The sequence below is a fragment of the Thermobia domestica genome, chromosome 8 (genome assembly GCF_964235325.1).
Source record: "Thermobia domestica chromosome 8, izTheDome1.hap1.1, whole genome shotgun sequence".
Taxonomy (NCBI): Eukaryota; Metazoa; Arthropoda; class Insecta; order Zygentoma; family Lepismatidae; genus Thermobia; species Thermobia domestica.
The window spans coordinates 156846660-156863343 of NC_137461.1; the positions used below are offsets into that span (position 1 = coordinate 156846660).

At 34.4% G+C, this 16684-nt stretch overlaps 1 protein-coding gene across 1 annotated transcript; it reads right to left on the reverse strand.

Moving 5' to 3' along the window:
- Window positions 1-331: 331 nt before the first annotated feature.
- On the reverse strand, window positions 332-15147 carry LOC145691500 (uncharacterized). Its single transcript, XM_081766908.1, has 4 exons — window positions 15099-15147; window positions 7341-7494; window positions 6157-6313; window positions 332-572 (listed from the first exon to the last, which is right to left on the reverse strand). Exons 2-4 carry the CDS (start codon window positions 7483-7485, stop codon window positions 332-334), a joined length of 543 nt encoding a protein of 180 aa, XP_081623034.1. The 5' UTR covers window positions 7486-7494; window positions 15099-15147.
- Between the last annotated feature and the right edge of the window lie 1537 nt (window positions 15148-16684).

Genomic DNA, 16684 nt, shown 5'->3' on the forward strand with positions numbered 1-16684 from the left:
CGCGAAATCCCGAAGCACTACGTCTTCACAATCAGCTCCAACGTTCTGTAAAAAACTATATTGAAGCGTACAAAAAGCGCCAATGGATTAAAGCTTGTAACACTCTTGCAGACACAGCACATCCATCACGTTACTGGAAACGTTTCAATGCGCTTTGTGGTAAATTCAGCAAAACGTCTTACCCACTCATCATCAACAACAATCAAGCCGCTTCTGATCAGGACAAGGCGAATGCATTTGCCGACTACCTCCAAGACATCTTCACCCCTCAACCCTCTGATCTAATTTTTTCTCATCCAGTCGATAAAGTCAACACAGCGAGTCATCTCTTTCAACCTAGTGTCAGCCATACACTACCGCCCAATGAACTCACTTCTCCCATTACTGTTGCTGATATCACTTCCGTTGTCCGGACTAAACGAAACTCTGCTCCAGGTTTTGATTCAATTACATATCGCCACATCAAGGAAAGTCCGCCCTCACTACTCCTTTTATTAGCCTCTATCTTCACTTTCATCCTTCGCACAGGCTTTTTTCCTGCCGAGTGGAAGATGTCTAAAACGCTCATGTTCCTAAAACCGAAAAAAACACCCAGTGCTGTATCTTCCTATCGCCCTATACAACTCACTTCAACTTTTAGCAAAGTCCTTGAACGCATTCTAGTCAATAGGCTCCACCCTTATCTCAGTGCACGCAGTCTCATTCCATTTTTCCAAGCCGGTTTCCGCCCGTTATACTCCATCAATGATCAGCTCCAACGCCTAAGCACCCTTATCACAAATCATTATAATTCTGTACGCCCATCATGTCTTGTGCTTTTTGACCTTGAAAAAGCATTTGACAAAGTCTGGCATCTCGCCCTCATCTTCAAACTCATCAAACTTAAACTACCAACTTCATACATTCGTTTCGTCTATCACTTCTTGGTTTGCCGCATTACATATGTTCATATTAACAATCATTTATCTCATCCAATCTTTCTACACTCAGGTGTCCCTCAAGGATCAGCTTTGTCCCCCTTACTCTACTTGCTATTCGTTTCCGACTTTCCAACTCTGCCTGCAGACGTACATATCTTTCAATATGCCGATGATACCGCCTTCCTTGCACTCGGCCGTACTATTAAACACATCAACCTAATATTGCAGGAATCAATTAATCGTTTCTCTCAGTGGTGCCGAAAATGGAAGCTTACTATAAATGCTTCAAAAACTCAAGCCATAGTATTTCTTCCACCACGCACACGCTCCAGAATTCACAGAAATCCATCACTTCTCTCTCTCTCCATACAAAATTCGCCAATTCGTCTCAGCAGAACAGTAACTTATCTCGGCATTATATTTGATCAACATCTTACTTGGACTCCTCATCTGAACTACGTTAAAACTAAAGTCTATAACCGCCTCAATCTCCTAAAACGTCTGACAGGCACGACATGGGGACTTACATCGCACCTCGTTCTAAACACGTATAAGGTTTTTCTCCGTCCCGTCCTGACCTATGGGTTCACTGCCTGGATATCAGCTCCACCTTCGTTCTACTTCAAACTGGCAACCTTCGAGCGCCATGCCTTTCGTATCGCTCACCGTATTTCTCTTCCCAGTCCGACACGTTACTTGTACTCTCTCATAACCTTTCCTACATTGCTTTATCACATTGAATCTCTACGCCGAAAATTCATCACCATTCGCTACCAGCAAGAACAATCACTGCTTTTCGAAACTATGCATCACCTCGCCCTCTCATCTATTCGTCCCCGATACTACCATCTCCCACTCAATTTACTCTTCACACTATATTGCTATACCCTACCGCCTAATCATCCAGACTTAGCACTTGTGCACGATCACCGCCTTCATGTCCATCTTCCTCATATCTACCCGTCATATCAAGCACAGTAACCCCTCTGTTATCTAACAGGGCCTCCTCTGTCTACATTGGCCTAGCGTCGCCCCTAGGCAGAAGATAACCCGCATTTGTCTTTATTAACAATACCTATGTGTTGTGGCGTGCATCGCACCTCATTTCATACCTCATATTCATTTATACACATTTGCATTATTTGCACAATGGTGTATTGTATCGTTGTCATCATCAATATTGTATTTATAACTATATATAATTTTGTTAATTACTTCACCTCTAAAATGATTATAGTCGCAAAGACTATAATGACCCAGTATATACAGTAATAAATAAAGTAACATCTCTTAGCCCACCGATTATACCCTTTAATTCCTTAATTTCCATTCCATCCCTTTCCTTAAAGAGGGTGTAGCCCTCTACAGGGTTGCTAGCCCAAGGGCTAGCAAAAAAAATATTAAAATCTATTTAAATCAATCACTTATAATTACCAATTCTATTGCAGTTATGGTAATTGATCATTTTCTTCATCTGATACAATGTGAAAGTAAAATCTAAAGTTGCAGGTTATAAATCTGCACATAATGCAAATTTAAAGACTGTACCCACTGTAAGATTTTGAAATGTAAAAATTTAAAAAAAAAATCTTATTGGTTGTTACAAATGACCTCTCATTTTCTGATATAAATAAGCTATAACACAAGATTCTCACTGATGCAAATAGCATCTTAAATAGATGGAAAGATTTCTTTGACGATTTGCTTAACACGCAACCAAAAACTAGTGTGCGTGGAGAAAAGGAGATACACACCGCAGAACCGTATATTCCAGAACCCAACCGAATAGAAGTAGAAACCGCTATAAAGAAACTAAAGAAACACAAATCTCCGAGTGTAGATGAAATTCCGGCTGAGTTAATTTTAGCTGGAGGCAAAAACTTGTGGAACAAGATACACAAACTCATTCTCCTTATCTGGAACAAGGAAGAATTGCCACAAGAGTGGAAAGAATCAATCATTGTTCCAATTCACAAGAAAGGCGACAAAACTGACTGTAATAATTATCGAGGCATTTCTCTTCTGTCAACATCCTATAAAATCCTTTCAAATATTCTATTAGCAAGACTGACCCCATACGCAGATGAAATTATTGGAGATTATCAGTGCGGGTTTAGACGAAATCGATCAACTATCGACCAAATATTTACCATTCGCCAAATACTCGAAAAAAGTGGGAATACAATACCCCGGTACATCAACTATTTATTGATTTTAGAAAGACGTACGACTCGGTTAGGAGAGAAACATTATACAACGTTCTTACAGAAATTGGAATACCGAGAAAGCTAATTAGATTAATTAATATATGTTTAAATGAATCCCAAAGTAAAGTCCGGGTCGGAAAATTTTTGTCCACGAGCTTTCACGTCGAAAATGTTCTGAAACAAGGAGATGCGTTGTCGCCATTATTATTTAACTTTGTGCTGGAATACGCTATAAGGAAAATCAAAGATAGCAACCAGGGCCTAGAGTTGAACGGCATTCACCAGGTTATGGCATATGCTGATGATGTAAATTTAATAGGGGATGATATGAGAACAATAGAAATAAATACAGAGATCTTATTAAACGCTTGCAGGGACATGAGTTTAGAAGTAAATGCAGAGAAAACTAAATACATGGAAGTGCGTCAGGACCGGAATACAGCAAATTGTGGATGCGTAAAAATATTAAATAATGCTTTTGATAAAGTGGATAGTTTCAAATATCTAGGATCAATATTAACACAGGAAAATCATATTCACGGAGAAATTAAATGTCGACTAAAAGCAGGGAATTCGTATTACTAGTCGGTTCAAAATCTCTTGTCGACGCGAATTCTGTCGAGGAATTTGAAGATTATAATATACAAAACAATAATTATGCCTGTTGTTTTGTATGGCTGCGAAACATGGTCACTTACTCTGAGGGAAGAACATAGACTGAAAGTATTTGAGAATAAGATCCTGAGACGAATATTCGGACCCAAGAGGAACGGGAATGGGGAATAGCGGAAACTTCATAACGAGGAACTCATAATTTATATGGTTTACCCAGCGTTGTTGGGGTCGTCAAGTCTATGAGGCTTAGGTGAGCGGGTCATGTAGCTAGAATGGAAGAAAGTAGAAACGCTTTCAAAGTCTTGACGGGAAGACCAATCGGAAAACGACCATTAGGAAGACCTAGGCGCAGATGGGAGGACAATATTAAGATGGATCTCGCAGAGATTGGAATACAAAGTAGAAACTGGATGCAGTTGACTAAGGATAGAAGTCAGTGGAGAGCTTTTGTGGAGGCAGCATTGAACATCTGGGTTCCATTGGCCATAGAGTTAGTTAGTTAGTTAGTTAGTTATAACATAAGATTATACCTGATGAAGTCAACGACATATTTCCAACACTTTAACACAGACCTAATTTTAAGTTCTTTTACATATTTTATTTTTTAGTTTTACGTAGTCTCAAAGTTAGAATGAACAGATTCAAAGTAAATTTTGATATAGTTATGCAATTGCTGAATCTCTCCATACACTGAGAAAAAAATTGTAGGTGGGGTACTTAAAAAGATAGGTTACATAAGTAATTTTTGTAGTCTTTGGACTTAACGTACAGCAGACGTATAGCTGAACACGCATGTTTTTTAATACTTTCTGTAGGGCCTGTAAGTGTTCCATCTACATGTACTTTCCGTATGAAACAATATAGGCGGCCAGGATATCACATACAAATGGACAAATATAACATATAGCTGACGAAGGTAACATAAGTATATGCGTGTGATATACGGAAAACTGTTAGATGTCAGACATCCTGCAACGGCATGATGTAACACCTAAGGGCAGTGCCCATGTAGCATACGGATAACGTATGCTCCGTACTGATTTCTATAATAAGCAAGAGGATACCGTATATTTATACAATATACCGGTCTCCGGAGAACGGATTTTCCTCTGTGTGTGAGAAACAGAACTTAGATAGTATAACAGATGCATGAAACCAAACTAATAATGTATCCATTCTTAAAATATATTTGATATAGGCAACTACTTCTCCAACATATATAACAGAGGTACTTTGTTGCTATGCTCTTAGTGTACAGGTACATGGAGTTCGATTCCCGGTTCGATCTCTTTTCGCTCGAATTCCATGTTAAATTGTAGGAACAAGTCTCATTTAGCCTTGTTGCTTAAAGGTACGCTAAACTCTAATCAAAATCGGCATAACCAATCTATGTGGCGTGATATCTTGATTGCAAAGAAAACTGTATTGCGACTGGTTCTACACGATATAATAACTAAATTAAAAGTTTGGTGACAAAGAAACTATCCATTATTTTTCTAAGATAATATAAATGCTGAATTAGTTTCAATCACCTGTACCTTCTATCTTTTGTTCCCTATTTATTATCTATTGTCTTTCAGTGTAGTATTAATTTATAATACTTTATCCTCAAGAAACTTTAGTCATACGTAAGATATTGATATCTCAACTTTACTGAACCTTAACCTAAAAAGAGTATGATTTATAATTCTTGTCCACACTACTCTTAAGTCTTGCCTCTAAACTAAACACCAACCTCTTAATTCTATTCGAATTCTGATGAATATCGATTTTGGTAATTACAATTCATTAGTTTCGTTGATACAATGATTATTATAGTACCCTTTCATTAAATAATCATTTAAAAGTAACTCCACTTCTCCTTAGGCGTTTTCGTTTCACCTAGTTTATAGACTAGACGTACACAGTATCTCCCTTACTCTGTACTTAATATACTATTATATTTCATGATATTTGATACTGGAGTCCCAGATTTTATTCATAATCTTGATATACGAGTAACTTCCATACTTTGTATTATATGTGCAAAATGAAAGTGTTATACCGGTATTTTGATTTTGAGTTAATACGTTACTGTCATGACACCATATATTCATTCCATTTACTGCACGTGAGTTAGGATATTTCTTTATTGAACACTTTTTTTCATCAGAAGTAATCTATTACTCTGTTGTATACACCTCATACTGTATTCATGTACAGACAAGAACCAGAGGCAGATCCGGGGGGGGGGGGCGATCGTCTTCCCAAGAAGAGGAAACTTTTTTATTTCATACATAAACAAAACTCATCCCAGAGTGTGAAGCTCTTGAAAGTAACTCGAAGTAGCAGTATTACAACCCACTGCCCGCCAGAATTCCTTCCTTTATCCGCCCCTGGCAAGAACTAAACTATAGTAGAGGAAAAAAACTTACTGATTCTTAATTTCCGGAGTTACGTTGCGTTGATTGTTACCAGTTGTGTACCACTCAGGAGCGAGTGCTCTAATGGTGAAAAATTTATCCAATTTCTTTTTCACACTTTCTAATCGGTATTTCCTTTGCCTGATAAATGAAATCAACACGAAATCATCTGTAAGAGAATATAAAGCACGATATATTGTAACATATTAAGTTTTACTGACTATTTTAGGTTTACATAGATGGTTTTATTATTCATGCAATTCTTTCATTAGAAAATTACTCTCTGTACATTATAAATTATTTCTTTTGGAAGGAGTTGCAGGCCTAGGAGCGCTTGTTGTAGATTGACTTTACGAGGGATTCGCAATTAAGGATATAAATACTGCGTCCGAATATTTACCATAAAAACTAACGGAGAAAGAAGTCTACTACGTTGCGAATAAAAACTAAGAAAGCTTCCTATGTCCGCACAGAAGCGAAGCAGATGGGCCTGCTTGATGCTGCAGGGGTGCATAGGTAGAGTACAGGCGCGTCAGTGACGGTGCATATACGTGTAAATGAGAATGTAGCCCCATCCAAAAAAAAAAAAAAAAAAAAAAGACTTTACACGTTTCTTATGTGCATTTTAAAAGCCTTTTGCTATATATAAGAAGAAATTAAGAAGTTACATTTTAGTGGAACACTGTCTTCATATACCACTTAAGTTCATTATAGGGTAGCTTCGTTATGTGGTATTATGTAGTTACAAGCATTTATTTTGCGATATGTTTTATAACGTTATTACGTATGTCACAGATAAGATCATATATTTTATTACATACATTGCTTCTATCGAAACAAATATTAGGCCTACATATTTCTTCCGTAAATGTTACAAATTTACGTAGACCAAAAATATGCCACAGATCAACATTTTGTTTTGATCAACGATACTCTTGGTTTTCAAAACGAATGATGGAAATATTGTTTCAAGGATTCATTTAACAATTATTTTAAATATTCAGTGTAAGTACAAAGCATTGTTCCCCCATTTTGGAAGCAGAATTTAAAAATTAACAAACAAAACCAGTTGAGAATGCTCGAAGAGTAACTCCATTTCTCCTTGTTAACTTTGTAACCCCAATTGTTATTAACAAAAAATCTTAAAACTATTAACAGTGTAACCATAACGTAGTAAAATAACCAAGTGCACTTACCTATATCCTTTGGGAGGTGAGGTTGCTTGTACAGCCACTCCCTTAAGTAGGCGACATCTCTTTCCAAATCTTGTTCATTTTCTCCCATGTTTGTCAACATAGTTTCGTATTCTTCTTTGGTTAGTGGTTTCATATAAGGTTTCATCTCTATTTGCTGCAACGTGAAATTTAAGCATGTTATTTGTCTAAAATAACACCCGTTTGTTATTTCAAAGATTAAAATTACCCTAATATTGTCAGATTGGAATGTAGTTCGGCAAAGAATAGTGTATTCCTAACTTAGATTTCCATTATAAAGATTTCTGAAGTTCTAGAATCATTGTTTATTTTAATTTACTCAGATAATTAATTAGTGGCAAAAGTATCAGGAGAATGTTGGACATATCTTATTCTTAAGATATTCTTAAGAATTATTATTTTATGTGACGAATTCTAAGCAACATTTATATGAAAAATATGTAAGCACATGCGATTTAAGTTAATTTTAGATTACTTATTTTTTAACCTATAACTATTATTTTATATTGAATTCTAAATTTCCATATATATAATCTGATTTTAAACATAGTATGTATACATATCGTTAAATAATAATTTAAAAAGTTTCTGCTATGGACTTTTTAAGTAGACACGTTAAAATCAAATTATTTTTTCAACAAATGAAGTAAAGCCTAAATACAGGGTGCTTCGAAACAACACCGATAACGTTTTGGAGGTGATTCCTGACACCAAAACTATGGGACCTACCGTATTGGGGTCAAGACTTCACTTAGGAACTATAAAACGCTATCCAAAGATACATGTTTCACGTGCTTCCGCTACAATTTTTTATAGAGGTAATTGGTGATTACTTCAAATTATATACCCGTAGTCAAACTCCCTCTATAAAACTTTTTGCGTAAGTACCGCATTATTCTGAAACATGCATTTTTGGATAGAGCACATACTAGTTCCTAAGTGAACGGTAGATTCCATAATATTGGAGCTATGGACCTTTAAAGTACAGTTTTCCACATTTTGGACAGCCTATTACTCCGAAAGGAAGCATTTGTGCATCCAGATTGGTCTATACTTTCTATTTTATCTTCGTGCCAGGAATCACCACCCAAACGTTGTCGGTGTTGTTTTGAAACAGCCTGTATAAAAATATACTATAAAAGTGTAATGCATTGAAATTTTTAATTATTTAGCAAAGAAACACTAGGTAGGATTTCTTAATTTAACCCACTAAAAAAATTTAGAATTTAAACCAAATTAGGTATAAAAACATTGGAATCATTGATTTTAGGTGATTGATTTTATTCACGATCATTAAGTTAGAATGTTATTTGAAAGAATATCTTTGGGGACTGCGATGGCTCAGTAATAGAGCACTCACCTCTGATGTGTGGCGTCTTTGACTCTATCCAAGTTCGAATCTACTAGACTTTATGATAGACAAACACCGTGTAGTCTAAGTGGGCTTTGTCGAGGTTATACTATTTTCTCCGACTTTATACATCATTATCATTACCGTTACCACTTCATCATTATCATTACCGTGTCCGTTAGTCTCGAAGTATAATTTTGGGCTTTTAAGTTCAAAACCAAAAATATATTCATCCAATTTTCATAGAATATGTAACATATATGAGTTTTTCCGGTAATGTTAAACGCACTTTGCAATCGTGTGACTGTGAGGGGCGTGTAGAATAACCAATAGTAGAAGAAAAAGATATTTTATCCTCACCCTCGTTTATCTAATAATTCAATTCACCGCAAGTGCTCTTATCATTACTTTCGCCAGAACAGCTCATTTGTAGTTTAAGATATAATTGGCTTCGTTTAGTTGCTCTGTTGAATTTTACATTCCTTTTTAATGCTGTTACATTTCTACATAATATATAAATATATAATATTATGTAGAATTGAAGCTACTTCCTTAGAACACGGAGATGAACATTTTGGTGCTAAAATTGTAGCATCTAAGTTTTATATGAAGTATGGTAATAGAAGGTATTATTATTTTTTACAGAAACGTTCTCAATAATGAAAGAAAATTTGACGCACAAATACATGTCATAATGATGATTCAAGTGCTGTATGTTGAATCACTGACATAATGAAATAAGATTATAAGTGTATAATAAATTATGTCTAGTTTTATGATAAGTTATAAGAGAAAAATACTGCTTTTTGGGACTTCGAATAATCAGTTGAGAAAAAGACTATAAAATGCTTCCTGTAGAGTATTCTCCTGTATAGATCAGAAACGTGGACATTACGCAAAACTGATGAAAAACGAATGGAAACTTTCGAAATGCAGGTGTGGAGAAGAATGGAGAGAATTATCTGTTCGGGCAGAAACGAATGACGGGGTGTTAAAAATGATGGGGAGAAAAGTACAATTTTATATATTAATAAGCAGAGGAAGAGAAAGTGGTTGTGACATTGGCTAAGAAGGAACTGTATCATGAGGGACGTTTTAGAAGGTATATTGGCAAGAAAGAGAGAGAGGCCGGCGAAGGAGACTACAATTAATGAATGATATCAAAACAGAGAATTCGTACGTGAAGACGAAGAGGTTACCGGAACACCGTGGAACATTTTTATTTCTACGTGTATTTCTTATCGGTAATAACGTCTTCGTTCTACGTGTATTTCTTATCGTCGATTTTAATTTTTTTCCTTTAGCTCTCTCTCTCTCTCTCTCTCTCTTTTTTTTTTTTTTTTTTTTTTTTTTGGACTTTCAAACTTAATATACTTTGCAAAAGTACTGGAAGGAAGTCTATGGAATCCGATTAGATTGGTTCTTTTGTTGAGAATAGCGGTAACAATTATAGAGAAGTATTTTTCTTTCTTTTTTCTTCAGTCGATTCAGTGTCCCAAGAATGAGTTTTACCCTTAACCCTCTATTCAAACTAGAAGTGCGAAAATCAAGCAATTCCGGTTTCAACATTAATCACCATAGAACAAAAGAGATAATAAATAGCGACAAATGATTTTTCGGAATCGAATTGATGTCTCGTAAACGTACTACAATAACTATAACACAGTACCAAAGCTAAATAATAATAATTTAATGTTTCAATAATAATTTATATAAAATAAAACCGATAATAGGTATTAAGAAGCGTTTTTTAATCGATTCAACATCACAAAAATGGAAATCATTTCGATTAGTGTTACTGTACTTACTAAGGAAACTAGTAAAAGCTACTAGTGCTTTTCATTTCAAAGCCAAAGAGTAAAGGTAATAATATATAGAGGAAACTTTTTTAAAAATCGATTCAGTGTCTCAAGATAATGTACTATCTCCTCCTATGATACTTTAATTATATCGGAGGTGATAGAAATTACGTTGATTAGTAATTGATGTTCCAATATAGATTTTCATACAACAAGAACGGTAAAGGTATTCTCAATTGATTCAGGCTCCCAAGAGTAGATTCAATCTCCAACCTTTTAACTTAAAAGCCAGACAGGAAGCAGTTGAAATCAATCTTTTCCGAGTTCAAATTTAATATCCACAGAATAAGCATTGTAGACAGTAAAATGCAGGTTTTTGCAACTGATTCAACGTCGAGACATCATATCATCATCATCTGTTTTTCTCTAATAAAATAGGAAGTTGTAAAAATTTACTAGTCCTTCTGGTTTTAACGTTGATCGCTATAGAACAAATACGGTAATAGTTAACGATAAATTGTCTCGTCGCATCGATTGACTGTTTCAAGAAAATATACCATCTTCACTATTGAAACGAAAATGGTAGGCATTTACTGGTATTTCCGGTTTTTAATATTCATTTCCACAAAGCAATAACGACAAGAGATATCAAGAATGGCGTGTGCATGTGGAAGTGATCTGTTCAACATTCAAAGGTAGGTTCCGTCTTCTCCATTAATCATTGAAGCCGGTAGAATTAAACTATTTCAGATTTCAACATTGTTCGCCGTAGAACAAAAACGGTAACAAATTACGTCAATTTGCTTTCTAATTAATTCAGCTTCTGAAAAAGATAAGAACTAATTGTATTACTCTACTAAATTCGGAAGTGACAAAACTTTACTTGTACTTCTTTTATCAACATTCATCTCAACTAAACCAAAACAGTAATTGATACCGAGAAGAAGAATTTAGAATATATTAAGCGTTCAACAAAGCGTTTTTTTCTCCCCAGTTAACATTCTATTCAAACCTCAAGTAGTTAAAATAATTAATTTTCGTTTTAACTTCATCGTCATAGAACAAATATGGCAACAAATGGTTTAAGCCAGTTAAATTAACTGCTTACAGGTTTCATCTCTCAATATCTCTGTATTGTAGCCGCAAATTGGACTTCTGATTCAATATTTAATTCGCATAGTTTGGACGTCTATCATAGTGCAACTATGAAATGAAATTCACTTGTTAAATTATTTTCTGCTTTCTAGCGCTTTTTTAAATCGGTTATATTATTTTGTAAAAAGTATATTGTATGTTTTTAGTGCGATTTTAAAGTCTGTCGATAACCTTTTTAAGGCTATTTTTATTTTCCACTGATGTTAACTCACTAGTTTAGGTATGTACTTAAACTAAACGTTATTGTTATTATTGTTTATTATAAATAATAGTTCTGTTCCTAAGCGCCAAGTTCAAAGGGACAAAAGAATATCTTCGAAAAGCTCATCGTTATGCAGCATTGACTATGAAAAAGCTCTCCTCCAACAGAAATGCTTATCTAACCACATTCTGTGTATCTTTATATACATTTTAACTATTTCCTTATGTGAAGGAAAACTGTTAAAAGTAATAATTATTTCAAAATTTTAGTCTCTCTTGTACCGTAGCCTTTCTTTTTTTCTGTCCCGGGTTCATTCTCAATGGAAACACTCAATCCGAAAGATGTAACAGTTTTCCCATACTCGTCATTCTGAGTGAGGTTTTCCTAGGTTGTCCTCATTGGCACTAGGAAAATGCCGGTGTCACATGGATTTTTTTAGACCTGAAAACTTTTATCCCCTGAAAAGTTTTACCCCCTGGAAATCTTTACCCCAATGTCGATTTTTGGTAACTTCAAAGGAAAAGTCAAAAGTCACATTAAAAATTCATATTTTTAAATGTGATCTCTCAGTATATACACTCATTTTGGCAACATGGGTTTAAATTCTAAGATTTGGTAGGGGATAATAATTTCCTAGGAAATTGTTACCCCCTGTCTATTATTGGTTACTTCAAAGACAAATTCAAATATTACATTATAAATTGATACCACTTCGTAGTATATCTTAACAAACACGGTCACTAGGGGCGAGATGGTTTTAAATCCGGATTTGGTAGGGAGTAATAATTTCCTAGGAAATTTTTACCCCCCTGGCGGTTATCGGTTACTTCAAAAACAAACTCAAATGTTATATTATAAATTGGTACCACTCCGTAATAGTGTTGTAAAGGCCTCAAAAAAAAAAACACGGAAATTTTGGGTTAAAAAACAGTCTTTTACGTTTTTTCCCGAGCTTCGAAAAAAACGAAAAAACTGGGGAAAATTGAAATTTTCGAATATTTTACTACATTATGCTTTTAAAATGAAAACTAGTTTACAGTTAAGATCTCTGATTAGTTATGTTTCTTATATTAGAATAGGGAAATTTTGTGGCAACAAATATATTTGTACCACTCCTTTAAAGTTAGCGCCGTGGTAGAATGGAGTTTTGACTACAAAAGATACTAAAATATAATCCTAGTTAGATTAATTAATATAGACGCATTTAAATTATCTTAAGTAATCTTATAAAGTTACCGTTTTATGGCAGGGAAGTGTTAAATAACAGGGCCAGAATCATTTTCGTTAATACCAGTATGTTAAAATCATATATATATATTACGCAGATACGCATTGTCCTTGTGCTGCGTAAAATTTCCGGAAATTTTGAACCCATTAGAAATATTGGATCGGAAATATCGGAAATATTGGCAAAGCCCAGAAAATATAATTTAAAAGCTATTTCTTCCCCTGATACTAATCTTATTTGCTGCAACGTGTCTGCAGCATGTATATAGGCCTATACAATGTATTTCGCTAGAAGGAAAAATACTTAAAGCAACAGCTTTTAATTTTATTTTTTTTTAGTTTTCTGATTTCTGATTTAAAAATCCCTCTTTATTATTTGTAATTGTATTTTTCGAACAACTAAAAAGAGAGATGACATTTACGTATACACACACATACACCGCACAAGTGCGTAAATTTGAGCAGCGGCAAATATATTGAAGAATTTAACATGTGAAATTTCTGTTTGCTATTATTAAAGACTAACTGAATACCCGTTCTTCGTACGGGGAAATTACGTTTCATTTTGGGCATAAACGGTACAAAAACTGTCACCAATGAAGTTAGGGACTCCAAAAACTTTGAATTCGAAACTAGTATCAGTCATTTTCAATTACTTTTACATGTCACTTTCCTCCTTTAGGATAACTAATGTGGGCTGCATTTGGATTTAAACGGCATCGGAAGTGTCACTGTTTATCTCAGCCACCCTGGATTCGAGACTAATATTTGCCATTTTCGATCATTTTTATTGGAAGCAGTTAGTTTCCAGTAACTTTTGTAATTTATTCTGGGTGTGACCATACAAAAGAAAATAACGATTTCGATTGTTTTACGGTGAAAAATGTCTAGTGAAACATAAGGGAACTTCAGAATAAAACTTTTTTTTTTTTTTTTTTGCGAAATTGTCAATATTGATCAATGGAGCTGAATAATATGTATAATGTTTGTATATAAAATCCAAAATGTAGTTTGGCTACAACATATGTTTGAAATTATACTACTTACATAATTTCTTAATGAATGAAATTATGCATTTAAGATTACTTATTATTAACATATTAAAAATACACTAACACACACACCAATATATATATATATATAATGTATATTTTGTATGTATTTAAATAAAAATACCACACCACTAGATACAAATACACACAAATAAATTATCCTAGCGATACAGGTAGTTAGTAGATACATGATCGCAATGAATTTCTTCAAATTCGAAGCATTTCATATATGAATGAAATTTAAAAAACATACTAGCAGTGATCAGTCTTTGAAAAAGACGAAATTCTTTGGGTTAAGTTCTGACAGCTTAAGTTCTAAAACTGTTTCAAGTTCGAAAATATTATTGTTTCCCTTGTTTACCTTCATTTCTAATATTTTCACGCAAACAGCAGTTTGGCTGTGTCTTCTTTCATTTTCATACCATCATTCTCACCGTCGTAATTAATCCGATTGTGTAGAAAAGCGTGATTAACCAAAAATGCCGAACTTGTATCACCATCAAAGTAACAACCATGTGTTTCAGACTTTGACTGTTTCTGATTTTGAAAACGCTTCTGCATACATTCTAAGTCATTACTCGGCACCTTGTTATCAATAAATCTTATATAATAACTTTCTTTTGGCAATACGTAAAAAGTTGTTGTGACTTACTGAAACGTTTGAATTGCCAACAAAGCGAGCAAGAGGTTTCGTAGCAAATCTATTTCTTTGCAAATAGACAACAATATTGATTTAACAAGGCGTCAATACATTTTAGGGACGACGCGTGGTTCATTCATTGCAAAACTTTCTCTTTATTCTTGCTCGATCAGCGCACTCTTGGTACCAGCGCCCGGGGAGACCGCCACGCTCTCCCCTCCCCTAGCTATGGCTCTGTACCCAAATCTAATTTTGTTTGTTGCGCACTACAATTCATTTAATATATACTTATGTTCAAAAAAATAACTACTTACGGGTGATTCTTGTACGATTAAACTCAGCACGATATTCTGCAACCACTCATTACATAAATCCGAAGTGAAATATTATTATCAAGGTTGTTAGCATCTACGGGAAACGGCCAATATGAGAAAAGGAAAAATAATAGCCTTGGGATATGTGACGTAACGAATGTTGTTTGACAAGTTTTTGCCTTACTATGGTTTCCATGACACGTGTTGAATTAATCTCTAGAAACTGGAAATCACGCACAAGAGCAATTATCTTCGTTCATTTGCAAAAATGAAAAAGTAAAACTTAATTAATTAAATAAATAAATAAATAAAAGGTTTAATTGGCAAACATCTCCTGGTTTATCTGCAAAACTGGATTACTTTGAGTTTCGAAAGCAGCTCAGAACTAGAAAGTATAGTAATAGAACTCCGCAAGCTGCCTTCTTCAGACAATTTACTGATGTCTCAGGATTATTTAGAAGGGACTTTATATTATACACTTCAAATAGAGTTACACAGCAATATTAGTCTTTCTGAAGTAGATATGACTTCTGTTATCCCAACTGAGAACTATTCAAATTTATTTTAAGCGACAAAGCAAAATTTAGTTTCTATGAATGAGGGCTGCAATAACATACCGGTATAACAATATAGTAAACTAGTGTTCCATTGAACTAAACCGGATTTGTTCGAATTTTTTGATGAATAGAATCGTTGAAAAAAAGCGCTCATCTAATGACTGGTAAGCACGTTTTGTTCACAAGCTGAATTAAACTTCATTCTTTTAGTCGTACGGCTGTAGTTTAGCAATGTTCAGTTTTGAAGAAGACATCGTATGTTGCCAACAACGTCTTTTCGTGCTGTACATTTATCAAAATAATATTATTTCAGTTTAACCGAGTTTTCGGTCAATTGAAGCACCATAGCTCCCATCATATTTTGTTAAAATCGACTTTAGCGTATTGATAGTTTGGTTGTTTGCTATAATTGAGGGATCGTTCTACATGCGTTTTCAATAGCCATATACTAATTGATAGTTGGGTCAATAATCTTGCGAAGGATACAATGCTATATACGGTTGTGAAGGAGGACATGTTGACTGTGGTCTTTCTTTGTGTCCTCATGTTTTACCCAATCCCTTAAAATCTAATTAATTCCTTCGTAGCTATTATCTTATATACCTTTATCTGCTCCGTTCTACCTCAGAACAACCTTTAAATTTCGTTTCGTTCCATCTGACCTATATGTTTAAACTGTGCAGTAATAAGTTCGCAATATTATTTATATGAAGAGTCCAGATTTCTATGTAATTACATATTTTCTCCTTTCTATGTACACTCATGTCCAAAATTATTGTCACATGTCTATAAATATGTTGTTCTAAGAATATAATTTGATAACGTATTCGCCTGGTATTTCTTATAATGTTAGTATGTGTATAATCGCCAAAGACATGTACGTAGAAAATTTCATGTCAAAAGAGCAGTAAATAAGAACACTAAAACGAAAATAAAATTTTCTTGTCCATTTAGCAACATTTTATTTTACTCATTCTGATTTCCGTATTTATATTTTTTTCCTATGAAGTTTACTACAAATACCTATAC

Excerpts from the sequence above, each read along its gene's own strand:
- LOC145691500 (XM_081766908.1), bottom strand. The coding sequence starts at position 7,485 with ATGAAACCTTATATGAAACCACTAACCAAAGAAGAATACGAAACTATG. Across the intron at positions 6,314-7,340 it reads TCACCTCCCAAAGGATATAG|ATGATTTCGTGTTGATTTCA; the intron begins GTAAGTGCACTT and ends ATTCTCTTACAG. Across the intron at positions 573-6,156 it reads ACTCCGGAAATTAAGAATCA|GAACATGAGCGTTTTAGACA; the intron begins GTAAGTTTTTTT and ends TTTCGGTTTTAG.